At 49.0% G+C, this 27,070-nt stretch overlaps 1 protein-coding gene across 1 annotated transcript; it reads left to right on the top strand.

Annotated features, from left to right (window-relative positions):
* The first annotated feature begins 1,344 nt into the window (after nucleotides 1–1,344).
* C23H6orf89 (chromosome 23 C6orf89 homolog) lies at nucleotides 1,345–25,412 on the top strand. Its single transcript, XM_059488080.1, has 8 exons — nucleotides 1,345–1,373; nucleotides 4,580–4,787; nucleotides 6,161–6,326; nucleotides 18,036–18,190; nucleotides 18,503–18,624; nucleotides 19,745–19,871; nucleotides 20,547–20,670; nucleotides 21,032–25,412. The coding sequence occupies exons 2-8, from the start codon at nucleotides 4,599–4,601 to the stop codon at nucleotides 21,115–21,117; spliced, it is 969 nt and encodes a 322-aa protein (XP_059344063.1). The 5' UTR covers nucleotides 1,345–1,373; nucleotides 4,580–4,598; the 3' UTR covers nucleotides 21,118–25,412.
* The last annotated feature ends 1,658 nt before the right edge of the window (nucleotides 25,413–27,070 follow it).

Below are 27,070 nucleotides of genomic sequence, written 5' to 3'. Positions count from 1 at the left end.
CAGGGTCAGGCAGTTGTTGGGGATGGTCTCAAGGTGTTTATGGGCTCAGGTAGGTCCTGGTGGGGTTTCTCTGTGTAATGAGGGGGTCAGGCAGGTGCTGGGGGTGGTCTCAAGGTATTTATGGGCTCAGGTAGGTCCTGGTGGGGTTTCTCTGTGTAATGACAGGGTCAGGCAGTTGCTGGGGTCGGTCTCAATGTATTTATGGGCTCAGATGGATGCTGGGAGGGTCTTAGGGGTCTTGAGGAGCTCTGATGATCCAGGTGAGGCTCAGGCTGGTCTGGGTTTGGGACAATCATGGACTGAGATGGATGATGGGGAAGGGGGTCTCCATATTCTGGGCTGAAACGTGAGCCAGGAGTCTCAGGGGGACATTGGGGGTGCCAGCAGGGAGGGATGTGGGTGCTGGGGGCTATTGGGAGGTACTGGGGTGGTTGGGGATCCTGAGGGATGGTGGTGGCCCTGGGGCTGGCGTGGGTTTTGGGGGTTTTTGGGGGTCCCAGGACAGTGTTGGGGGTCCTGAGGGATGTTTGTGGCACTGCGAGGCCCTGAGGGTGGTGCAGGTGTTGGGGGGTCCTGGGGGTTTTTGGGGGTCCCAGGACAGTGTGTTGGTGATCGCAGGGTGGTGTTGGGGGTTCCTGAGGAGTGTTTGGGACAGCAGAGGGACAGGTGTTGGTGAGGTCCTGGGGAGTGCTGAGCCTTTGGGCCGAGCAGGGTGTTGGGAGTCCTGGACAGTGTTGGGGGGCCCAGGCTGGCCCGGCCCGGGTGTTGAGGGCCCCGGGTAGGGCGGTGTTCCCTGGGCAGCGCTGGGTTCCCTGGGTGGTGTTGGGAGTCCCGGGGAGTGTTTGTGTTCCTCGGACGGTGTTCCCTGAGGGATGTGGCAGACCCGGGCAGTGTTGAGTTCCCGGGCAATGTGGCAGTTCCCAGGCAATGTGGGGGTTGCCTGGGCGGTGTCGGTTCCGCGGGCAGTGTTGGTAGTCCCTGGGCATTGTTGGTTCCCCGGACAATGTGGGGCTTCCCCAGGGCAGTGTTGGTTCCCTGAGCGGTGTGGCGTCCCCTCGCAGTGCTGCTGGGGTTCCCCAGACGGTGTTCTCTGGGCAGTGTCGGTTTCCCGGGCACTGTCGGAGATCCCCTGGCGGTGTTGGTTCCCCGGTCAATGCGGCGGTCCTGGGGCGGTGTTGGTTCCCCGGGTAATGTGGCGATCCCCGGGCAGCACGCAGGCCCCGGGCCGTGCCGGAAGCCGGAAGCGGGGCCAGGCCGTGCCCGCCCCGCCGCGGGAGGAGCCGGGGCCGGGGCCGGGGCTGGAGCCGGAGCGGAGCGGGGCGGGCGGGGCCGCAGCCGGAGCGGGAGGAGCCGCCGGGCGGGACGCGAGCGGGGTGAGGCCGCGGGCACGGGCGGGGGTCGCGGGGGGCCCGGATTGCGGCCTCTGACTGCGGGCTGGGCCGGGGGGATCCCCGGCTTGGGGAGGCCGGGGTGGGGGGTGTCCTGCTTAGTTTATTGATTTATTTTTAAGAATACCCCATGGCTGGGGCTCCTGTGCCTCAGAGGAGCACGGGCGAGGCCGTGGGGCTGTAGCCGGGATCCCTTCGGAGGGGTTTCAGAGCAGGGCTGGGACCTGATCCCCTGGCAGGGCGAGAGAGGCGGCACCAAGCAGATGGGAATATATTTTGATATCTATATATATGTACATCACTGTAGGTTCACCCGCAAGACGAGCGAGCTTTCCCTTTTAAAGACTCCTCCAGCACCGTATCTGTCTAAATATTTACCTTGTAAAGCCTTGGACTAACCACGCTGGGGTCTGTGGGCAGAGCTGGGTGCTGGGGTGCAAACCCTGCCAGCCAAGTGCCATCACTGTTTCTGTTCGTGGAGAGAACTGCTGATTCCTCCCGGACCGCTGGAGTTCATAAAAAACCAGAATAACATATGGGTTCCTCCTTCAAAGGCCTCTCTCTAAGGGGTTTGCAAAGGATGAGCCCTGCTCAGTGTTTGTGATGGCAATGAGGGTACAGTAGCCTGTTGTTATTATTTTGTAGGGATAGGAAGGGAAATAATTGGGTTGATATTTGTTTTTTTAAGGCCTCATCTGTTCTCCCAGCAATGTGGGAGCATGATGCCTTATTTCCTAGCTGGAGGATTGAGTTACTCTTGAATTTGTCAAGGAGCTGGATTGGGTTTTCAGTGTGTGTGATTTACAGGGGCTGTCTACAAAGGTGTTTCCTCAGAGTGGAGAGGGGTGGGAACTGGGATATATCTCAGTGTTGTATTTTAGCAGGATTTTTGTGTTGTTTGAAAAAGGGGAAATCACAGTGTTTGACAGCATTTCTGTGGGGATGTTTGTTATAAGTGGTTCCAGGCAGATCCTGCAAGCAGGAGAAGCTTGTTGAATCTGCTGGAATTCTCCACGGGACTGCTTCAAAGGGGAAAGCTTTGGCACTTGGGAGCCAGAGGACACCAGATAATCTTTCAGACCACTTAGCACACCAATTACAGTGTCCAGGCAACTGCAGTAACCAGAAAAGCTGGAGGGGGGGGGGGAAAAGGCCTTTAATATCCTGCAGATGTGCTGGCTCCTGCTTGTTCCATGAATCAGGGTATTGCATGAATGAAAGAGTTAGTAAAGCTTGTTTTTATTGTCACGTGCATGGCAGGTGCTTTACAGATGAGGAAAAAAAAGTTCTTGTCTTGGAGAGGTTAATATGAGATGTTATTGACCCAACCTGCTTTGCTTGCCCATAGGGCTGCTCAGGTGGCAAGATCTGGGACAAATATTTGCATGGAATGCAGGGAATGCTGGTAGAAGAGGGCCAGGAGCTAATTAACCTGGTAGTGCAGTGCAGTATGTTCTCAGAGTTGAGTTTTAATTTGGCATTTTTACCTTTTTGGTGTTTCTGTGGCTGTGGCTAGAAATGTGACACTGATGTTAATATAACATCTGACATTAACTGCTGGAGTTGAATGCTTAGGCAGCTGCTGAAACAAATCAGGGTTATTTTTCAGCCAGATAATTTTCCTGATCTGATGCTCCATGTGATCACATAAACAAGTGTGAAAGGGCAGAACAGATCCTGTGGGGAGAAGAGCAACCACTGAAGCTGTGAAATGTGGGGATTTTTGAAAATACATCCCAGATTTGCACTAAAAAGAAGATACTAACATCACCCTTGCTTGAGTTGTGACTTGTAGGTGGTTTAGGGGAGAGCTGTCAGCAAACCAGAGTTCAAATCTGAGCTTTATCATGTCTCTAGTTCTGTCCATACATAGAGCTGTGGCTGATTTGTGCCGTGGGAGCAGCCAGGACAAATGACAGCTGAGCAGATCTGAGTTGAGGTGGTTTGTTACTCAGGGCTGGTCAGTGTGTGCTCAGGTGAGCAGAGCCCTGTCAGTAATTACAGTTCTCGCAGTGCAGGGACAGAATCTGGGGTGAATTGGGTGAAGTGGATTCATGAGCTGGTTCCTGGGGCCAGGAAACTGTAGAGCAAAATGGGGACAGGGGTGTGATTTCAGTTTGCAGCTGTGATTATTGTGTTTTTATGTGATGATCCTCAGGCTGTGCTCTCAGGGCAGAGCATTGCTCAACTCTCCCCCAGCTGGCCCAGTTTGATCAGGTTAGTGTTACCCACATCAGAAACGAGAGGCAAAGCAAAACTCTGCAGATTCTGCCTTTCCCCCAGGCAGTGTCAGGCAATGGGAAAAGTTTTTGCAGCGTGATTCTCACATTGGAAGCTTGTACCTTGTCCAGCAATTTCTTTACATCTTTTCTTGAGCCCATCAGCTGCTCTCAAAGAGGCCTTTGTGGCAGAGTGGTAGAGGAATATACTTTTATTTATTTATTTTTTTGCAACTGAATGTTGATCCCTCATGGGTGTGTTCTTATATAAGTGAGAAATTATTTGCTGTCAAATGCCATTTTGTCACCCAGCACAGTGCAGTTCTTGCTGGGATATTTAGTTCTGTGGCATCTCTGACCTGCAGGCAAGCTTGCAGAGGAAGGTGGGGGCTTTGCTGCCTGCAGGGCAGCTGCTCTCACGTTGCTCTTACTCAGTAATCAGTTGGCTTTGACATTAGGTTGCGAAAATTTAAACAAATTGTAAACTGCCGAACTTTGCCCAACACTTTCTGCTTGTTTCTCTGTCCTGTCCCACTGCTGACGGGGGATTTAATGAAAACAAATCCGGGTTAAAATAAGCCACTGAAATCGTAGCACGGGAGGGCTTAGCAGGGCTGCTGTGTGTGATGATCAGCTTTGTATTGTTGGCTTTTGTACTCGGTGAGCAATTGCTTTATGGGACGGATTCATTTGGAGGAGATGAATAAATGGAGTTTCATGGATTGCTGGGAAGCTTTGTTCATTTACATAAGCTGCGAATCTCAGCCGGTTCTGCTCTTGTCAGGGAATTTCACGGCTTCTTTGAGTCGGTGGGAGATCCTGAAGCAGCAGAGGCTGTTAGGAGTGCAGCTCAGTGTTGTGCTCCAGAGGATCTTCCTTCTTTGCTGGGCACTGCCACCTTCCTGGCATGGCTGTGATGTGGGGTTGTGTGGCTGCAGGTGATTTCTGTTAACACACCCCGTCTCTCCTCAGGGATTTCTCCTCGGAGGCCATGGAGCTTTCAGCCAACGAGCTCAGCATCTATGACAAGCTCTCAGAGACCATTGATCTGGTGAGGCAGACTGGCCACCAGTGTGGCATGTCAGAAAAGGCCATTGAGAAGTTCATCAAGCAGCTCTTGGAAAGAAACGAACCCCAGAGGGGCCCCCCACGGTACCCTGTCTTAATGGCTCTCTACAAGGTAAGATGAGTTTTGTGCATGAACACAACATTTGATGGTCCTGTGCACCTGAGCTTTTTATTTCCCATTGCATTTTCTTGATGAATTTTCCAAGATCTTTATTTAAAAAAATAAAGTTTTTTTTTTAGAAGTGTAACTTCCTTCCTTCATGCCATGACCTGCTTCGAGAGCAGCTGCCCAAGATTTGGAATTGCTCACGTGTGCTGTAAATTTACATTGTCCACATCCTCCTTTCCCATAAATTATTAAATAATTAGATTTGGATTGATTTTTCAGACTAAGATTCTCAGTGTTGGCATCCTGAATGGAAATGTGAGGAAGGAAAGAGATTCTTGAAGTTCAGGGTTGAGTCATGAAGTGAACATGGCTCTGTTTCTGACCCTGCCACAAACTTCTACATGTCTTTATTCTCCTTCTGGTCTATGAAATAAAGCTACTATCATCATTCTTGATGGTAGAAAAATGTTTTAAAAGCCTGAACTAAAAGATTCTGTAAGAACTTTTGCAAAGTGAGTGAAAGGATGCTATTGTTCGGTAGGTTTGAGACCATTCAATCCCAGACTGGTTTGGGCTGGAAGAAATCTTAAAAATCATCCAGTTCCAAGTCCCTTCCATGGGCAGGACACCTTCCACTGGACCAGATGTTTGCTTCAAGTCTAAAAAGCTTCCCACTGACATAATATTCAGTAATACTTTAGTGTCATCTCTACAAATCCATTGCAATGGATTTTATTTGGGAAAAAAATTCAAGCTCTCTTCCTTGTGTCCTATGAAAAGCTGTAAAATGAGGCAGGAGAACAGGAAACTGCAAATTTGAACTTTCAGCTTCTGTTCTTGTTTTTGCTGTTGATTCAGTTTGACTTTGGCCAGGGGGAGAAATGCGTCATGTCATCTCTTTAAGGCTTATTTGGGATTCTGGTATGGAGGAGGGAGCTGGTGCCAACTCTGCCAAAGTATTTCGAGGCTTGACGGATGTTTGCAAAAGCCACAGGGTTTTCCTTGTGTAAGAGGCATGGCAGGAGTGCAAGCTTTTATTTGGTTAGGTAGGGAAAAGGAACTATCTGTAGATAATCCTGATTGATCTCATGCTGGATTATTTGCAGTGCTAAAATACAGGAACAGAGCTGTTTGTGTGGCTTGGGTTTGGAGGCTGTTTAATTTCATCCGTGGACAGCCCTAATAATAAAACTGGCTGACAACTCTGGGTACATAAATAGCATTGCAGCTGAACGAGGAGACACAGCAAAAATAAGGAATGTTCATGCTGTGGTGCACAGCCACAGCCCTTTGATACCAGCAGAAGGTGTGTCCTGGTGTGAGGACACCTCAGCTCCTTGCAGTGTGATTATCTCTGTGTCTGTTTTCCCTTGCAGGGACTGCTCACCCTGGGCTTGGTGTTGCTGACTGTTTACTTGGTGATCCAGCCCTACAACCCTCTGCCACCTGAAGCACCACTCTCCAGAGCCCAGGCCTGGGGCTCCCTCGTCGGGCACATCCGCCTGCTGTCCCTGCCCATTGCCAAGAAGTACATGTTGGAGAGTAAGGAAATGTTTTCCCTGCTAGAACATAAGCCTAGCAAGAAATACCAACTTAAATACCAGCCACGAGAGTCACTCGAATGTCTCCAGGGTGCCACAAATGTGTTGCTGGCTTGGCATCATGGTTTTCTCTTTTCCTACCACTGAACTTAAAAATAGCAGCCTGATTTCTAGCTTCACTGGGACTGAAGCATATTTTATATCTAACTTGATAATTTTCTTCTTGCACATTCTCTTTTCCTTGCTTTTAACACCTCGGGTCTTTCTTCCACAAGAGTTCCTTTTTCTCTAGAAATCTTTGCACTTCTGAGAACCAGAACTGAGATAGCTCTGCTAGGGAAATGTCACCTTTTCTTGTTTTTTTCTGAGTAAGGCAAAACCAGTTTCTTAACCAAATCTTGATATCTGTGAGCAAAGTGTAAAAACCTCAACTTGTGGCCTGGTTTAAGGAAAAGGAGTTTTTGCCAAGTGGCATATTGGGAAAGGCCTGGGGGATTGAGTGCTGTCATGTTTATGTGACATTAAGGGCAATGTGTGTGTGTGGGAGGAAGTCAGATAAGGGTTCCCTGTGAGGTGATCCCATCACAGGAGAGCAACATCCCAGATTTTCCTAGAATGGCACAATAGAAATGGAAAAGTTTGGCTATTTCTCATTCTTGGTTAATCATTTCACTGACTTAGCCTGGCAGGTGGGTGCAAGCCTGGGCTCTGCCTCTGCTGGAACACAAAGACTGTCAGTGATGATAAAGCTGTGAATTATTTTGAGCAGGGATGTGGCACACTGTAAAAACAAACTCCTGTAGCCGTGCCCTTGTCATGTTTATATTTAGCTTGGGCACCTCATTGTGTTGGAGATGTCTGTGTTGGCTCTGACCTTCCTGCCAGAGCTAAAAAGGGCTCCCTGAAATGCCAGCACCATTCTGCATTCTCTCCCTCCCTCTTGCTGACATGGGAGTTCTGTTGATTCCAATTTGTATGGGTGGGACAGGGTATCCCTCATTGTTCCTCTTATTCCTCATGGTTTGGGATATTCTGGGAGTGAAAAACAAAGGTGAGAAGATGGCTCTGATAAGCACTTGACATTAGGAGCCTGCTTATCTGCTTCATTCCAGCTTTTCCATGGGTGAACACCCCCTGCTCCTGTATTGAGGTGGAATCCAATGGGAATTTTAATGGTTATTTCACTTTTTACAAAGGCCAGGAGTGACAGGACAAGGGGAAATTAGCTAAATTTGAAGGCAGGTTGGACAATAGGAAGAAATTCTTCCCTGTGAGGGTGGGGAGGCCCTGGCACAGGTTGCTCAGAGAAGCTGTGGCTGCCCCATCTCTGGAAGCTTTCAAGGCCAGGTTGGAGAGGGCTTGGAGCAGCCTGGGACAGTGGAAGGTGTCCCTGCACATGGCATGGGGTGAAGCAAGATGGATTTTAAGGTCCCTTCCAACCCAAACCATTCTGTGGTTCTGTTGTGTTTGTTCAATCAGATTTTGTCCAGAAAGTTGACAGGCTCTTCCTTCAGCTACCACAGGGTCCCTTTGGATGAGAAGAGCCCAGGGAGGTTCCTTGGCACAGCTAAAGTTTGTAGGACAAGAGCTGCCTGAAACCATGAGGATCTCCTTGTCAAGATAAATAAGAGCAGGAGCAGTTCTGGCCTACCTTTGGAAAAATCAGCTGAATGATGAGATGGGGAACCATCCAGAGGAACAAGGGAAAAGGGAAGGATGGAGTGTTGTTATTTAAATGCACATAAAATTCCTCATTTCTCTGAGTCCTGTAAGTCTTCAGAAGTGATGAGCAATAGGATGGGCAGCAATCCAGTTCTGGGGAAAAGAGGAGAGGGGAGAGGCAGTTCCTGCTCTCTTTTGCACAGAATTAGGTTGTGGTGGAAGCCACAGCATGTCCCAATTAACAGATTGACTTGGGGTTGGCTGGAGTGACTTTGATCCTGGACAAGACCCTGGCTATTTAAATGGGAGAGTGCAGCACCCAGGCTGAACCTTGGCTGGGTTCCTGTGGGAATCCCTCATGTCCTGGCTTCCCAGCAGGCAGCTGCAGCCACTGACACTGTCCCAGTGACACTGGTGTCACCATCACAGCTTGCTGCCCAGAGGACACTGGTGAAGCCATCCAGCAGGGATCTGGAAGAGGCAGTTCCATGGCTTGAGGCTGAGTGATCCCCCAAGCCCTTTCAGCCCTGCTTTTTATTTGTTGTATTATTTTGCCCCTAATTTTGGCCTTGTGATCTGCTGAAGGGAAGGGGTAAAGCTGAATTTTGGGTCTTGCAGGCAGGTCTGGTGTTCTCTGATCACAGAATGCCAGAATAGTTTGGGTTGGGAGGGACCTTTGCAGGACACCCAGTCCAACCCCACTTTCAAGGCAGGGTCACCTGAAACAGGTGGGTTTGGGATGGGTACAGAGGGGGGGACATGACCTCCCTGGCAGCTGTCCCAGTGCTCTGCCACCCTCCATGGAAAGAAGTTCCTCCTCAGGTTGAGGTGGAATTTCCTGTGTTTTACTTTGTGGCTAAAACATGTTGTTGGGCACATGGAAAAGTCTGGCACATCCTCTTGGCATCCCTTGGAGATATTTATATGCCTTAATGAGATCCCCTCTGAGTCTCCTGTCTCTAGAAGGGAGATGTTTGCACTGTGCCTGAGCAGCAGAGAAAACCACTAATGAAGGGACTCAATGTACAGACTCCTCTTCCTTTCCCAATCTGGGTTCTGGGATGAAAATTCTGAGGGGGCTGAGGATGGAGCTTGGAGCTTTCTGTGCTTGGGCACCAGTTCAAAGCCAGCTTGGGCTGTTCCTGTTGGAAACCACCTGTTGTCAGCTGGAGGCTGTGCTGGCACACGTTACCCTGCCATGGGCATGGGTGGTCTGGCTCCTTCCTCTGTGCCTGGGCAGGCAGGGCCAGCCTGGGCTGTGCTGTCCCCCCTGAGCTTTGGGGAGCTTTCCTGTTGAGGTTGTGTTCCTGTTGAGGTTGTTGAGGTTCTGTTCCTGTTGAGGTTGGAGCCTGCTCTGCTGGGAGGTGTGGGCTGAGCAGCCAGGTTTGTGTTGCAGAACAAGGGCAGCTCAGTTGTTGGGTTTCCCCTGAGAGCCAAGAGCTCCAGTCAGAGTGGTGGTGAGGCTTTGGGAGGTGCAGAGGTGCAGGATGTGCTCTCCCCTCCCTCCTGCTGATGGTGACCTGCCCTCCATCCTTGTGCCTTCCACCCAAGAGCTGTGCTGTGGGTGACAAGGGCTGTCTGTCTGTCAGTGGCTGTGGGTGGACCTTTGAGCAGCCGAGGTGAGGAGCAGCATCCACAACACTCTCTTGCCTTGTTTATAGGATTGAGTCCAAAGTAAATTTCCTTTTTGCCTGTCTCTGTGCTCTCTTTCTTGCTGACTTTTTTTTTCCCCAAATCAATTCCCATATTAAACCTTATGTTCCCACCCTTTGTTCCTTGATAGTTGACTCTTGGACCCTTGGGTCTGTGCCTCTCTTCCAGCTGTTTTCCCAGGGCAAGATCCCTGTGGTTGGGGAAAAGCTCTCTGGAAATGTGGTTTGCATTTGCTCTTCCTGAGCTGGTGTTTATGCAAACCCTGTTGCTGGGTCACATTGGCTGCTCTTGGCACATCAGCCCTTCATGTATAATCCCAGAGAGGTTCTAAATGGCACTGGGCTGTCAGACATCTGGGTCTACCTGCTGTAAAGAACACAGTGTATTTTGATGGGTTAACTCACAGCTGTCTAATGCTATTCCAGGAAAATGTAGGGCCTGTGCATTGTGGATGAATTTCTCACACAGGCTGGGATGGAGTTTGTGTGGAGTTGTTATTTAAATGCACATAAAATCCTTCATGTCTCTATGAGTCCTGTAAGTCTTCAGAAGTGATGAGCAATAGGCTGGGCAGCAGTCCAGATCTGGGGAAAAGAGGAAAGGGGAGATTCCCTCTGTGTTTCAGTTCTCTGGTGCAAAATAGGGGTACAAGTGCTCCTCTCTCCCCTGCAAGCATTAGGAAGCATTAGGAATACATGAGCTCTCAAAGTCTTCAGTAAAGCCAAATGAGAAGAGGTTTTCTATTCTTTTAACAGAAATTTTAAAACCACATTGGTGGTCCCTCTACTTGATTTTTCTTTCCTTCACAACTATGTCATCCCTATAGCTTTGTTAATACCTAAATATGATTTTTGATGTCAGCTGGTTGGTAACTGTTTCCTGCCAGCCATGCAATGATGTGATGAGCAGAGCATTCAGCTGCTCTCACATTAACTCATGTGTCTGCTTATGGTAATTTCAGTCCTTGCAGCTCAAAAACCTCAGCAGAGCAGGTCTGTCAGTGGGGACCAGGCTGTGGCCCAGTGTGACAATTTGTACGTTGTACTGATAGCAGGGATTGTAATGACCTCAAAGAAAATCCAGTTTTTCTTTTAATAATGACACTTGGTCCTGGGCACACTCATCCTGCACAGCCCAGAATCAGCTGGGTCAATAAATGCTCAGCACACCTAAAATCAGACAAAAGCAGACATGGATCTCAGTGCTGGAAAAGAGATCCTGTGCAAGTTATCCCCAGCTTGGAGAAGAAGTGTTAAATTCCCCTTTTTGCCTAGACCAGTAGGGCTAAAATCATGTTTACAGCTTTATGTGTAATTATTGTAGAGAAAGGAGCCCAGCTGGAGGAGCAGTGTTTAGTAACACCTTGTAAATGGCCTGTCAGTGTGTTACTAAAGCCTGCTGGGTGCCAGAGCTATTTGTGGGGATGGGTCACAGCAGGCTGGGTTACTGGGGGAGAGCAGCAGCTGGTTACTCGGAGAGGGCAGCAGCCTCTGCCTCTTGGCTGGCCCACCTTGGGTTTAGCTGGAGGCTTGCCTTGGCACTTGGCCAGCCCCTGTCTCTTCTCTGATCTTAACCCTTTGCAGGCAAAGCACTTTTCCCTATGCTTCTCTCACTCCAGCCTTGGAGAGTTTTAATCCTTGGCATAGATTTGTGCAAAAGGGGAGCATCCAGCATGCCTGCCTTGCATGGAGACTTGCTGCTTCTTGAGAGCAGCCTGGGCACCCAGGGGTTCATCCAGCCTCTCCCTGTGAGCTCAACACCCAGGGGTTCATCCTGCAGCACCCAGGCACTCATCCAGCCTTTCCCAATGAGCTGAGCACCCAGGTATTCATCCAGCCTTTCCCTGTGAGCTGGGCACCCAGGGGTTCATCCAGCCTTTTCCTGAGCACCCAGATATTCATCCAACCTTTCCCTGTGAGCTGAGCACCCAGGTGTTCATCCAGCCTTTCCCCATGGGCTTTGCAGCCCATGCTCTGTCTGAGCCATTCCTTAGCCCAAGGAGCGTGGGCCTGCTCAGAATAAAGGGTTGAACAATGAGGCTGATTTCTAACTTGTTTCCTCTCCTCTTGCTCTCAAAGGATGTTATTTTTTTTTTCCTCAGCAAAGTTGAGCTGGTTTTTGCTCTTGTTTTTCATGCACCCGCTTTGGGGGCTGAAGCACTTGGAGGTGGTTGTGGGTCACAGCATGTGCAGGGCTGCCTCCCATCACTGCACAGCTGCCAGTTTATCTGATCTTTTGTGTGTGTAAACAACCCTTTTATGATATAACCTGAAAGCAACCAGCAGACATGTGTTGGCTCGTTCAAAGGGGAAAGAAAACGGCTGACTTTGCAGGGCAGGGTGGTGCCAAGCTGTTCATACTCTGTTAATTTGGCCTTGGTTCAGCCAGTGAGCTGTTTATTTGGGTTTGCTGGCAGTAAACTAACCCCAAACCATTGTGGTGCTGTGGAACACAAATACTCTTCCTTTTACTTCTATATTGTGAAGCCTCCAAAATTTCTTGTTCCTTATTTGCAGAGTGAATCCTTACTTTGGATTTGCTTCCCGGCAATGTTTGCCATAGGTGGCCTCTTGCAGAGGCATTTAGCAGCCTGGCAGAGCTCTCTGTGCACTTGTGACACAGACATGTCAAACCTTGCACAGGCTGAGGCCACCATCAGGCAGGTGACAGCAGCTGGGAGGGATTTGTTTCCAAAGCTGTTCTCTGAGGCAGATTGCTCGTGCAGCACAAGCTGTCACTGGGGCAGGTAACCAGAGGTGCAGCTGGACTTTGGATGCTTTCCTGACAGCTTGGCCCCTGCTTTTCATTCTTGAGACTGGTAGGTGCAGATTTCTCCTGGAAATAATGCTCTCTTGTCCCAGTGGACTGTGAATTCCTCTTGGGCTCGGCTCAGCAGACTTGATTTCACAATGTCTGGTTGGATCAAAATCATTTTCATGCCTTGCTCGGGGTTGACTAATGATCCCTGTGCTGGTGCAGCAGCCGTTACCCATTAGTGAGATGAACGAGTAGTTCTTCAAGCTGTTGACTTCTACTCAGAACAACAATAAAGGGGTTCTTGATGGGCTTTTTTGTAGTTGTTATTTTGTTCCTTGCTGTTCCTAAAAATGCTGTGAACCAAGCTGGGAGGTGCTTTCTTCTCGTGGCGTAAATATATTCAGTATAGCCAGAGCTACAATAAAAGTTCAATATGAGGGAGGGGTGAGGATCTGGTGCTGAACAGGGACACTCTTTGTAGTGTATATTTAAAGCCCCACTGTGATGCAGTCCTTAATCAGGACTTGCAGGCTGTAATTAATAATCCTTGTTTCCTGCCTGACTTACTTAGGAGCCCATCAGTTTAGCCTGACTTTGATATGACATTAAAAATGATCAAATTAATTTTTAGCCTAGTGAAGAATTTGCAGCAAGATGGAAACATTGCTTGTGCAACAAAGTGCTCCAAATGCCTCTCCCAAACTGTGCCACTGGTAACTACAGAGCTTGGAATTCCTAGATCTGTAAAGTAAGAATGATGGGATTTAGCTGTGTAAATGTTGTGATTGTGAATTGATGCCTAAATTGTTTCACTATCCCAGGTTATTCCAAGTCTCTTCAAGCCTGGCCTTGAACACTTCCAGAGATGGGGCAGCCACAGCTTCTCTGGGCAGCCTGTGCCAGGGCCTCCCCACCCTCCCAGGGAAGAATTTCCTTCCAATATCCCATCTATCCCTGCCCTCTGGCAGTGGAAGCCATTCCCCCTCATCCTGACCTTGTCCCAGATCCCCCTCCAGCTCTCTGGGATCTCCTTTAGGCACTGGAAAGGGATCCAAGGTCTCCCCAGAGCCTTTTCCTCTCCAGATGAGCAACCCCAGCTCTCCCAGCCTGGCTCCAGAGCAGAGGGGCTCCAGCCCTCAGAGCATTTCTGTGGCTTCCTTGGGACTCACTCCAGCAGCTCCACATCCTTCTTGTATTGGGGTCCCAGAGTGGAGGCAGCTCTGCAGGTGGGGTCTCACCTGAGCAGGGCAGAGGGGCAGAGAATCCCCTTTTAATGAAGCAGCCAGGTTTGTACAATGGAACTACAAGAAAGGACAGAGAAATGTCTTGGGAATATTCAGTGCACAGCCATTCTTGGGAGCCCTGAGTTCATCCAATGTTTGCTGAAGTTGCTTGAATGTTCAGTGTGGTGGGGAGCCAGCAAACTGCCTCAGCACCTGCAGTGCTACAAGCAGGAGGTTTTTGTGTTTTGAACACTTTGTTAGGGTCAGGAGCAACCCTTGGCTCTGTATCCTGCAGGAAAAAAATGCTTGCTGAAGTTGCTTGAATATTCCAAGGATTTCATTCTATGTTTGCTTGAATATTCCAAGGATTGGCCCCAGTGAAGTATGTGGTAGGTCTGGGGAATAGTCTCATCCTCAGAAAGAAGGATCTGGGATTTGGAGCCAGCCTTTGCAGGCTGTGCAGCTGCTCAGTACCTCAGCCAGTCCTCTGGGGAGCTTCCTGTCAGTGCCTGTGGGTGATGGCAGCAGCAGCCCCTGCAGACACAACACCTGGGGGGCTGTGAAGTCCTGGGGGGTCTCCCTGGGACCAGACTTGCCTGTGCAGACCTGGCAGGTGCTTTCCTGGTGGAGATTGCTTCAGCCTTGCAGCCCTGAGTGCTGGGGAGCAAAGCAGCGTGGTGGGGAGCCAGCAAACTGCCTCAGCACCTGCAGTGTTACAAGCAGGAGGTTTTTGTGTTTTGAACACTTTGTTAGGGTCAGGAGCAGCCCTTGGCTCTGTATCCTGCAGGAACAAAAGTTCCCCCTGCTAGAGGCTTCCCTTTGAACCCTCTGCAGTGGCAGATTGATCCTGCACTCTCTGTAGGGTCCCTGAAGAGAGCAGGGCTTGCTGGGATCCTGCTCTCACATCCATGTGGGCACGTTTCCATCAGTGCATTTGCTTTGCTGCAATGGGCAGAAGCAGGGCCAGATCTTCTCAGAAGCCTTGAGTTTACGATCTGATCATCCACACCCAGCATCTCTGGGGCTGTGCACACACACCCCTCTCTAGTGTTGTGGGCAGCCAAAAATTTGGGAGATCCTCTGTGAAAACAGCCAAGAAGGGCGGGGTGCTCATTTTAAATTGAGGGTGACTTGAAAATTATTTTTCTGCATAGTGGAAAGTAGAGTCATAAACTCCTTGTAGTATTAATCATAGATGTGTTTTGAGGGAAGATTGTTATCTTTTGGTCTGTGCTGTGTTAGCAGCTGAAAATCCCAGGCCTGGCTCTGCTAGGAGCTCTCCTGACACAGGGGAGAAGGCAGCTCTTGTTCTGGAGAAATAATAACACATAAAAGGAAATATGAGGTGGTTTTGGCCGATGGGGAACTGAAGTTCTGTGGGACAAACCAAAGGCTGCCCCTCAAAAAGGGGTGAGAAAGCAGAGAGAAGTTGGCCACACTTCTGTCCTGTAATGGATAGCTGGATGTGTCACTGCTCCAGCTGCTCTCCTGCACTCCAGCTCCTCAGGGAGAATTGCCCACGCCCAGCACTTCAGTGTGTGGATGGGAGTGGATGTGACCATGGTGTGAGGGCTGTGCTGGGATGAAAAGAGCATCCTCCATTTGCATCCCTGAGTAGTGTGTGTGTGCACAGACAGCGCTCAGCCTCCACCGAGCCATCCCCAGGGTGTCTGGGCAGGCAGGGTGATAATGTAAAAGGAATGCAGGGAGGGTAAGGAGACAAAATCAGCATCCTGGGTAAAATCCTGCCCTGGTCCCCAGTGGCAGTTGGCTCCTGTGTGCTCCGTCTCTCCTCCCACCCTCCCTGGGAAGGGCAGGCTCTGCCTGTACTTGTCATGCCAGTCACACACATGCTGGTGCACAGACTAACACCCTCCACAATAAATCTAAAAGATTAATTACTAGGGGAAAAAAAAAATCCCACAACCCCACTTGCAGCATTTGAAATGCATCTCAGCCAGTGCTGTGCTCTGGTTATTCATGGGGAAAAGAAATCACCTCCTGAATCGAGCAATTGAGAATGCAAATATCCCAGGCTGGCTCAAAAGAGGAATCAAGCTCTGTACTGTCAAGCTGATTAGCATCCGTTCAGTGGGGTACTGCCCTGAGCCCAGAGGGAAAATTTGGGGACAACTGTGCTTAATGCTTAAGGATGAGGTTTCTGAGTTTTGCCCAGAGAGAAATTACAGCCTTGCTATGCCCCATCTGATGACAGACCATAGAGATGTTTTCGTGTTCTCTTCACAGCGACTGCCCTTTCTCTGGTGAGATCTTTCAGCCTTTTGTTTCCTGTCACTGACCAGCTGTTTTTTGTGAGTTGAGTTTTTTTGTTGTTGTAAAACCGAAGCTTTCCACAGGCAGTGGAACAAAGATTTTCTTTTTTCTCTTGTGAGCAGGGAGGGAAAGTACATTGGAGCAGTTTCTCATGGGACTGGGACTTCTGCTTGCAAGAAGGATTTTACACTTTGTTTTGCCTTTTTTCCCCTTCCCCTGAAAGCAGTGTAGATGCCTTTTCCAGAAAGACTAGGAATTATATCCTGATCCCTTTCAGTCCATATCCCAGCAGTAGGGTGGGAAATGCAGCATTTGGGAGTTGGAAATACTCAGCAAGAAAGAAGCAAAATGAATCCCAGTCTGCTCTTTGTTGTTATGTCCCAATGAACATAAATCCTCTGTAGCATTCCTCGTGGCCCATTGCAGATGTCAGAGGGGAAAATAAAACAAGAGTTTCCCTATGAAGTGCTGCTCGTCCCTTCTTAGCCCTGTGCAGGAGCATGAGTGTGGCTGGAAATTGCAGTGGCAGTGACAAGCAGCTTGTGCATGGTCTTTTTGCCCCAAAAAGCAGCTGTGCATATTTGATTTTTCAGCCAGACTTCTCTCTTCTTTCTCCCTTTGCCATCCCCTCCATTTTTCCTGGTTTGCTTGCAGCAATGTCCAGGAGATTTTGGGGCTGTTTTGGCATGTGCTGGCAGGGTGGGCCTGTTGGTGAGGACAGATCTCTGAATATTTCATGAGAGATGTGTCCCAGGCCTTGGGTTTTTCCTGACCCACCCTGACAGATCAGGCCTGGGTTGGGTTTGCTGCCACTGCCCCAGTTAAGCCTCTCCTGTTGGATTAAGGCTGCAGAACCAGGGCTGTCACTGCCATAAAATCCGTGTTTGAAGTGGAATTTCCATTAAGCTCTCCCATTTCTCACAGCCTGCTGCTGTATCTCCAAAGAATAAATTGTGTTAGGGGTGTTTAGAGTGGATATCAGGGAAGGGTTCTTCATCCAGAGGGTTCTGGGCACTGAACAGGCTCCCCAGGGAATGGGCACAGCCCTGAGGCTGCTGGAGCTCCAGGAGTGCTTGGACAACACTCTCAGACACAGTGTGGGAGTTTGGGATGTCTCTGTCAGGGCCAGGAGTTGGAATTTGATCTTTGTGTGGTTCTGCAAATTAGAGCCACACCCTATCAGAGTGGTGCCTGCTCTGCGCATCCTTTCCACAGAAATTCAGAGGGTGTTCAGCACTGTCCTGCTCATTCCCTGCGGCAACAAGTCCCTTCTCTTAATATTTATTAGTTTTTTGGGACAGCTGTTAATTGGAAGAGGGAGGTGGAATATAGGCATCAAGTTGTGTTTTCATGTAAAAATTAAATTTTTGAAGATGTAAACATATGCAGTGTTCATTGTAGGCCAGTTCAGCTGATTGTGGTGTAACAACAATTTTTGGAATTTAAAATAAATGTGGCAGTGGTCCAGGGGTTGCTCATACTGGGACTTTTCTCCCAATTTCATCTTCAAGTCAATGCATGGGATGAATGAAAACAGCAGCAGCATGTCTTGGTGAAATCTGACATTTCCCAGCATCTTCTGCACATCATTTCCCAGCATCTTCTGCACATCACATGAGATTGGGCAACAATTGCCTGGGACAAATTTCTAAATTAACACAGTGGTAAAGGGGAGGGTGATGATTTCAGGTATGTCCTAGCAGGGTTCATGACACCAGTGCCAGCCATGTGGGAGTTACTCTTTCCACCCTGAATCTATTTTTGGTTTACTGGGTGTTACCTCCTTGATAACACCTTTGGGTTGCTCGTTTGCTTATGGAGTTGTTTCAGTTTAATTACACTGCATATGATGGTTGCCATCCCTCTGTTGCTCATGGAAGGGTAGCTGAGCCTGTGTGCCTCGTGTACAGAGAAATGGAATTTCCATGAGCTCTCTATTGCTCACAACCTCCAGCTCTATCTCCAAAATGTGCTGGAAACATTCCCTGCTGGTGAAGCTGCTTCTTTTTGAGTTACAGCCATCAGAAACTATAAGAAATCTCAGTGTTTCATGTTAGGGATAATGAGTTTGTAATCGAATTTGTCTCCTTTCCATTCCATTTTTGGTTTTACTAAAGAGGTTTCCCTTGTTTCTTCCCCAGAATGCCAGGACTGGTGGGCAGCAGGTTGCAGACAGAACACTTCTGCACTTCCTGCAAACTGCACAGTCTGTTCTGCTGTGAAAAGCCTTCACATAGTGACAGACTTCGGAGAGCTATCAGAAAAGCTCCAGAGACATCAGCCTTTTCTAATCAAGGTAATGCAGGGATTGGTGAGGCTGGGTGATGAGTCCAGACTCTTGAACAGCACAAGCCCAAAACCCCTGCCCAGTATTTTCACCCATGAACTCAAACTGCTCATTCAGGACATGTTTAAGAAGATATTTCACTCCTGGAAAGATGTGGGAGGAAAGAGCTCCCTGCATTGTTCCTCTGACTAATGATCATTGCATTTGGACACTCAGCAATCCATGTGGCTGTTGCTCTTGGATCTTTTCTAGTGGGAGGGAAATGGGAGCAGGGGGCAACCCTGTGGGCACAGCTTTTATCTCTGTTTCATGTTCTTTAAGACAGGGCAGCACCTCTCCTATGAAGAACTGAAGCATTTTCAGTCCCAGGATCCAGAACTGGCAGAGGTTATAATAGAAGAAAATTCAGCTGAATTATGGAGCTGCCCATTTTTCTTTCCCTGGTGAGTCAGAGAAACCATGGGATGGATGGATGGATGGATGGATGGATGGATGGATGGATGGATGGATGGATGGATGGATGGATGGGTGGATGGATGGATGGATGGACGGACACATCCTTTCTGTAGGGGTGCTCAGGCTCTGCCTGTGTGAACCCAGTTGCAGTTTAACTGGAGGGAGGGTGTACAGGAGTGGGTTTCAGGCTGCTTCTGCTTGTTGGCACTGATTTGTTCAGAGGACGAGACTTCTGCACTAAAAATGGAGAGTTGGTGTTTGGTCTCCAGCTATTGCTCGTTTTTTAAGATAAAATTATCCTAGGGACTGTTCTTCAGGCTGTAAATCATCTGGACTGTGATCAAATCACCTGAGGCAGCTGGTTCACATTTCTATCACCTCTGTCTGCTCAGTGGAAATCCTCCACCACTGGTGCTGACTGAGGAGAGATGCCATGACTTCTGCAAACACTGAGAAGTAATGGAAAGTCAAAGAACCCTGCAGTTTGTGTTTGGTCTTGTGCAGAAATACAGCCAACTCTCATCCTGCCCCTTTATCCAAAAGCTCTTTGCCAAAGCCTTTAATGTGAACAAGACATGTGAACAACTCAGAGCTCTCTGAGGTCTCAGAGCCAGCACTGTTAGAGGGATGGTCAGGGTACAGAAGAATTAATCAGTTCCCTAGACAGGGATGTAAAGATAACAAGCCTCACCTGGCCTTTTCCAGTCACATTTCCTGGTCTAGAGAATAACCTTGGATCCCCCCTGCCTCACAGTGTGGGTTCAGTTATGGTTGTGTATGATGCCACCTCTCTGCATCTTTTGTAATTAATAGATCTGGTCAATGAATTGGATCATTTTAAGGGAAAATGAGAGGGAAATGAAGTTCAGGTATCCATAAGGATCTGTTTGCTCCATCTTTACATGGTCCTGGTGCAGGAGCCCAGAAGAGAGTGGGGAGGAGCAGATTTAGAGGCTGAGGTTGAATTTTGCTCCTGACTCCCAGGGCCAGTCTGTCATGCTGTTTATCAAGCATGAACATTTGGCAAGAATTTTATCTGGAAAGTAGCTTTTTAATGCAAACATTATCATTGTATGATGATTCTTTAATATGGGCTGGTTTGTTTAGGAACAAGTCTGTGAATAGATCCAGGATTCTCCAGGAATTTTTCCCTGCCTCCTCTTTGCTGTCCTTCCCCAAGACACTGTCCCTGGAGAGCTGCTTCCTCATCCGCCACCCAGACTTGGGGAATAAGGTGAGAAATTAATTCCAAAGGCATTCTCTTTCTGTCCATGAGTTGTCTCCCAGCAGCTCTGAGGTTTTGTGGGATTTGCAGGGCATTTTTAGCTGATTCAGTCCTGAAAAGGAGCTTTTGGGGCTGTCTCAGTTCTGTCCATCCCTGTGTAAAGTGGCATCTCAAGGTGATTGTGTTTCCCAGCACCTGTGTCTAGTTTGGGGAAGGAGATACCTTGTGCCCATCTCCCCTGGAGCTGGAAATGTCACAGAAACAGAGGGACTTTAAGGATCACCCTGTTCCAACACCCCTTGCCTGCTCCATTGATGTGTCTGGCCTTGCTCTATAGCTGGGTGAGATCTTTCTGAGCACAGTTGGGCAGAATTGTTTTAAGAGCTGCATTTTAGGAGCTGTTCCTGGCAGTGAGTCTCACTTATTCTGAGACACTTCACTGGCCTGATCTCCTCCTCTGTGTTTTCCTGAGTTATGGGGATGTGCAGGCCCTGCCTTGCCTTGGAGCAGAGGAGAACTCTTGCATGCAGCTGACCTCAGCTAAAATTCTGTGCTCCACTGGTAACTGGTGGAGCAGCAAACTTGTTGTTTGTTCTGTTTCACCTGCCTGCAGGGCAGTGGCTATCCCTGCTTTGGGCAGACAGAGCCAAGGAAAGCTTTTGAAATCCTCTCCTCTTGTCCTAGAGCTACAGCCTGCACAGCCTCTTTGCTGTTGGGAGTGGGCAGCTCACCCTGACTGTGTCACCTCTGGACACGTGCAGAGGACACTGTGAGGTGTTCAAGGTGGAGCTAGAAGCTGGAGATTTGGGTGAGTACCAGAGCTGTGGCTTGAAGGGGCTGGGAGTGGAATGAGGAGACTGCTTCCAGCTAGGTCTTTTCTGTCTGACACCTGGGATGGTGGTTTGTGCCATTGTCACCTCCAGGCTGGTGTGTGCATGCTTGTCACAGCACAGGGAGTGATCCTGAGTGAGTTTGTGGCCTGGAACTGCAACACTGGAGATGCTCCAAGCTGAGCAGTGTGGGTGCACAATGGGTGTTACAAACCCAGTGCCCACTGAGGGAATTATCTTTCCAAAGAGCTCCAGCATGAGCACATCCCTTTGTGGAAATGGGAGCGCTCATTAAGGATGGGCCCATCTAACAGAGCCTCTCCATTGCCTCTTCCCAAGGTTATGCCAGCACAGATCACTGGACAATGAGCTTCATGGCCAGAGGGACAGAGCCAGCTGTGATTTGTGATGGAGCTGCCAGCTAAGGATGTTGGGGTGGGAAAACAGAGCTGTTCCCAGGACAAGAAGACTTTCAGCTTTGAAGCCAAGGCAACGTCTTGAGAGGAGCGAGCCAGGGCAACTGGGGCAGGCAGCTTTGCCACCCTGCATGTTTACAGTGTTTAAAAAGGACTATTTTCCTGACCCTTGAGGTAATCCTTTGCCTTTCCTCAAATGTATTTTGGGAGAAGCTCAAGCTATTTATGACCCTCCCTGTCCCCTCAGGTAAGCCCTGGGTTTGCAGCAAAGGGTTTTTTTTTTCCAGGAGCAGCAGATGGATTTCTCAGGATGAGATTCACCTTATGTTCTTTGTGGATTATGGCACTTCTGAAACTTCCTGGGGGGTTTGGGAGTGGATGGGGTGTGTGACATTTCTGTGTACATTCCTCCTGAGGAGGAAGCTTTGAGCCTGTGTAGTCAGGCCCAGTTCTATAAAGGGAATGAATTGGTGATGTGTCCCAGCTCTCCCTCACGTCCGCAGCTGTGTGAGCCCTGCAGAGCTGACCTTGGCTCCTGCTCCCTGCCTGGGGAGAGCCTTGAGCCTGAGGGCAGAAACTCTCACCCACTGCATCCTTCTTGTACCAAAAGAATCCCTTCAGACCTCTCTGTGTTGTGATCACCCTTCTGCAGCTCTCTGTCAGCAGGTTGTGAGTGAGTCAAATGGTAATTGTGCTTTTCTTCACCTCCACTTCCTTTCCTGCAAAAACACCGACACAAGTCTCAGAGGTGCTGGCAGTGGAGGAGTTCTGGATGGAGCTGGGGCTGGGAGAGAGCAGCTCTGTCCAGCTTTCACCTCAGACACCAAGGGCTGCACAGCCATTCTCAGCTGCTCCTTGTTTTTGGAGGCACTGCCTCTGTTCCCAGCCCTCGGTACCTCTGGGAGCACCTGAAACCTCCCTCTTCCCTGGCATATTTTTGCATTGACTCCTTCCAGACCTGGAACTCTGTCTTCAGAATGAACGTTGGTTTTTCCTGGGTCCTTTCCAAGCTGCCTTTGCGTGTTTCCTGCTGCTGGAGCAGCGCTGTCTCCAGTGCCCTGAGAGAGGCTCTGGTTCGGGCTTTGCAGACTGCGGATGCTCCGGTCCCTTCCAAGTCTGATCCTTTGGGTCTGATCCCACTGCTGAAGATCATTTACAGATGTGTCAGGCTGAACTCATAGGCCAGGGCTGGAGTTCAGGACATACTCTCTCACACTTGTTAATATGGAGTTGGGAGGGGTTTTGGTTGACAGCGAGTTAACTCTGTTCTCAGGAGCAAGAGCCTTTTTCTCTGTAAATATTTTAGGTACATGTAAAATGACAGATTGGGAAAATGTCTGTCCAGCCTTTGTTTTTGAGGAGAATGGGAGCAAACATTGTGCTAATCTGATTGGGAGTTGATAAAAGCTGCCAAGTGGGATGACCACTTCTGGCTCCTGTACAAGAATAAGGCAGAGGACAGTTCCTGCTCCAAAGAATTCAGTCTGAGGCCTTGACACTACAAACATTTCTATGCATAACCCTTGGTTTTCTCCTGTCAAAACAATGCGAACAAGCCCAGCACCTGTGTCAGTCTGTGCATGGCCCTTGGTGCTGGACACACACCAGATCTAGTAGAGCCAAAAGGGGAGAGAGAGTCTGGCTCTCTCAGGATAGAAAAGGACTGATATAATTTGTTACCAAGTATTAAAGGGAATTGGACTAATAGAACTTCCATTAGTGTTTTCACTGCTTGGAGTGTATTTCACACTCATGACACTACATTCAATCTTGTACATGCCAAGACACACACACACACACCACCCCTCTCCCTCCTCTTAAAGCCTGGGTCTTAGTTAATGGAAATTTGGGAGTTCAGTGATGGCAGAATTAGGGCCTCATTAGTGACTGTTGCTATTTACACTTTGGCAGCTTCTCAAATCAAATTCAAAGGCTGACCAGGTTACTTCACCTCTTACTGCTTTTGTATCTGACCCATTTTTGTAAAGCATTTGCTCAGAGATGCTGCTGGAGCCATTCTTGCTGAGATTGCGGCGGTTTGGTGACACTGTCACTGCTAAGTGTCCTTGACTGTAACTTGTAAAAGAGCTGCGGAGACAATTCCCAAGTGTCTGTGAAATGCCTGGATTTTGAGAGTCACACTTAAACCATTGTGGCTGTCTGGCTCTTTCAGGAAGAAGCAGAGAAAATGGATCTATTTACATTGTTGTTTGGACTGGGGGGAGGAAGGGGCAGGTTTTTAGCAGAAATGTTCTCACGTAGTGCTTCTCCCTTCCTCGAAGAGTTGCAGCTGGTTGGACAGGAGCTGGTGAGTCTGGCCTGTTTGCAGAGCAGCCTTCCAAGTGCACTTTATGGGCTCTGCATAAGTTTCCAGCTCTGTCTCAGATACATTGCATATGTCCCAGCCTCACTCCCTTTGGAGCTTACATCATTTGTTTTTAAGCTCTCTGGTATATTTTCTCTTCCTCTTCCAAAGGCTGTAAGGAATTAGCTGCTAAACTGAAACAGGAGGGCAGTTCTCCTGCTGATAAAGAGTCAATTTTGGCCCAAGTGCAGAGCCCCAGTCTGCAGCACAGCTTCCAGGGCAGCTCCTGTCTCCAGCTGCCAGAGGAGTGGTGCTCCCACCTTCCACATCCCAGGGCAGGCAAGGAGCCACGGTGGGAAACCCAGAGGTGAGGCCACAATGGCAGAACTGGGATGGCCAAAGGGAGGTTTTGATACCTGGTTGTCTTCCACATCCAGAGTTGCAGCTTCCCAGAGTCCCTGGAAAGGCTGCAGGACTTCCCTGGAGAGGCTGGTGGTCCTGGTGGCCTGCTGAGGTGGGACAGGGCTGTTCCTGCAGCTATTGAGGTTTCACAGCCATGATCATATGAATCTCAAAGGGGGGTGTCCCACCATGGTCTCCCTCACCTCAGCTCCCCTTTTGCACTCTCTGTGCTGGTTTGGACAATCTCCCACTCTTCCCAGCTCACACAAGTCCCCAGTTAAAACAATTTAAAATCCCTTTGTGTGCTTCAGAGCTCATTGCCTGTGAGCTGGGAGATGGATTCCTCCTCACCCCACATCCCAAAGGCTGCAAAGCTGCTCTGAAATCACCCCAGAAATCGGTACTACCCACGAGCCCAGAGGAGGGGGCACCTCTGCCCTTGCCAGGCTGGAAGGACGGGCTGTCCCCATCAGCAGGGCAGGAGGATCGTGGTTTAAAGCTGCTCCCCAAAGCAGGGTCACTGACCAGTGCTGTCAGTCAGTCCTGAACTCAGGGTAACTGAAAGGAGGAGAAGAAAGGATTATTATGATTTACTGCAGTACCAGGAAATCAGCGGCCCCCACGGGAGCCAACCTGGCAGTTCCTATTGATTCTTTTTTTTTTGCTTTCTTTGTTCCTTTTCATTTTTTTCCCTGCCCACTGTTATTGCACACATTGATTCCCCTGAGGGGTCTCTTTTGAGTCAGATTCCCCATGAGTCTCCAGACTGCAGCTTCTCCCACCAGGCCTTGTTTTTGGAATGTTCTGGAGGAGAAGCTGCTTTGTCTGGGCTGGATCAAAGCACCTCCCTTCCCTCATGGCCTCCTGGGCTCCAGCAGCAGCAGGAGGTGGGGAGCAGGAGAGCATCTCATGGTAGAGATGTGAGTTCTGTAATCCCCAGTGTCTCAGAAAAGGGGATCCTTCTGCCTTGAAACCCTCTTGTTCCCTCCCTGCAGGAGGGAAATTTCCACACATCCCAATCCCAGGTCCTCGTTCATCCCCGTGGCCCCCAAGAAAACGGAACATTTCCTGGGGTGAGGCCATTTTGGTGGGTGCACAAAGAGTTTTTGCTTCCTGCAAACCAAACTTTTCTCCTCTTGGTAAATTTTATAGGTAGAATTCGAAATCCTCCTCTTCAGGAACCTCCTCTTTGTAAAGGGCAGATTTAGTGTCCTGCTGAGTTAGACAAGGGAGATGCTGGACTTCCCTTTGCTTTGGAGATTCAAACAAATGGCAGGTGATTTATTTTTAGCATTATCTCCTTGTCTTGGGGAGGGGAGTCACATTCTAAAGGCTCAGAGGTGCTGGGAAGTAAAGCTATATATGCATAAAGACTGTTTCAATGCTGAACACTAAACTTAGTGATGGATTAAAAAAAAAAAGAATGTGAATATGCACTTAATGCAGAATTTTATGGATGGTCCTAATTTAATATATTGCAAACTTTGTAAATACTTGGGAAAAGCTTGTAAAGTATGTAAATAAATGAGATTTGTATGTAAGAAGAATAAAAAAGTTTTTAATTTTTGCAATTAAATACAAGTGTTAATGACCCTTTTCCCTTTTCCTGATTTTTATTCTCATGTTGCATGTCAGCTTTGAGGGGTTATTTAACCTTTTTTGGTACACTTTTTCTAAGGGAAGTGTAATTTTAAATGAAAAGTCCGAACACTTTTGTTAGGAAAATGTCATAAGAAACACTTCGTGAAAAAGGAGCAGGTTGGGAAAGGTTTTAGCCTGATTTTCTGAACAAAGTTGATGCAACAACTCTGCCTATCCCTCCTTTCTTTTCTTCCCAGCAACAATCTCCATCTTTCCTTCACAATCCAGTTGATTTTAGCCAAACTTTGAGGCGTGGAAGGCGATAAACTCCTCCAGAGCTCATAAATCCAAGCGAGTAGGGAGAAAAGAGAGAGATCCTGTTACTCCCACAGCAGAGCAGGAGCCTCTTAGACACTGGCCAGCCCCACTGGAGACCTCGAGATGTGAGTCAGTAGAAACCCAGGCTTGGTCACTTCTGTGCTGGAGCAGAGCCTGTCAGGTGTTGTGGACCATCCTGGGTGGCAGCAGTTTTGGGGTGGGGAAACCTTCAGGAGGGTGGAGGAAGCGATGGGAGAGCAGGGATATGACTCTGGCCAGAAACTCCCTGGAAAAGCTGAGGTAATTCTGGGATCCCAAAGCTTTGGGGCAGTGCACAAAGGGTTTCTGGAGCTTAAACCCAGTTGTGAGATCCCCTTGATCCCTGTGGTGGGGTTGAAAGGGTGCAGCCCTTTTTCCTTGCACACTTTGAATCCCTCCCTGCTGGGTTCCCAAGGATGAGCAGGTGACACTACCAGACATAGGAAAGGATAATGGGGTGTTTGGGGTCATAATGGATGTGGCTCCTGTCCCTGTCCCCATGCTGCTCCCTGGGGTGGGCCATGGGCTGTTCCTTGAGTGAGCAGAAGGAAAGCTGCATTGCACATACGCTGTCAGATGGTTTGGTTATTCCAGCCAGCCCTGAGACTCCCAGCCCTCCTGTTTGGGGCCATGTCAGCTCTGTACCCTGTTCTTCCTCTCCTGATGGTTCAGGGCAGAGGCATCACCCTCAGCTTGCCCCTGTTCCTATCAGGCTGGGCAGCCCAGGGGCTGTTCCTCAGCTGCCAAATGCTGTCCCCCCATCACAGAGATGGGCTCTGCCTCTGTCTGGGGAGTTCTGTGCTGCAAACTGCTCTCAGCAATTGCATCCTCCTGCCTTTGTTTCTAACACATTTCTGACTCTGCATTCCAGGAGTAGGAGAGGACCTGTGTGAAAACAGGGCTTTGTTAATTGCTGTGGGATTGTTGTTACAGATTGTGGGTGGCACTGTGGTGGTTATTTACTACAGGGAACCTGTGAGGAGGAGGAAGCTGATGAGGTTTTCTCTGGGCAGCTGGAAGTGGCCTCATGGTCAGAGGTCCTGGTTCTCCTGGGAAGCTTCAACCATACTGAGATTTGTTGGAGAGATAACACAGGCTGGAAGTCCAGGGAGTTCCTGCAGATCATTGAAAGTAACTTTTTGATACAAGGGGTGGAGGAGCCAAGGAGGAGAGGTGTGTTTCTGTTTTGTACTGCCAAACCAGGAGGGACTGGTTGAAGAATGGAAGGTTGGGGAAAGCCTTGCCTGTAGTGACCCATCTTATGGTGAAACTCAGGATCCTGTGTGGGTAGCAGGGCCAGAACCCTGATTTTCCAGA

Source organism: Ammospiza nelsoni, chromosome 23 (assembly GCF_027579445.1).
Source record: "Ammospiza nelsoni isolate bAmmNel1 chromosome 23, bAmmNel1.pri, whole genome shotgun sequence".
NCBI classification, from domain to species: domain Eukaryota; kingdom Metazoa; phylum Chordata; class Aves; order Passeriformes; family Passerellidae; genus Ammospiza; species Ammospiza nelsoni.
This window is presented reverse-complemented; position numbering and strand designations above follow the sequence as displayed.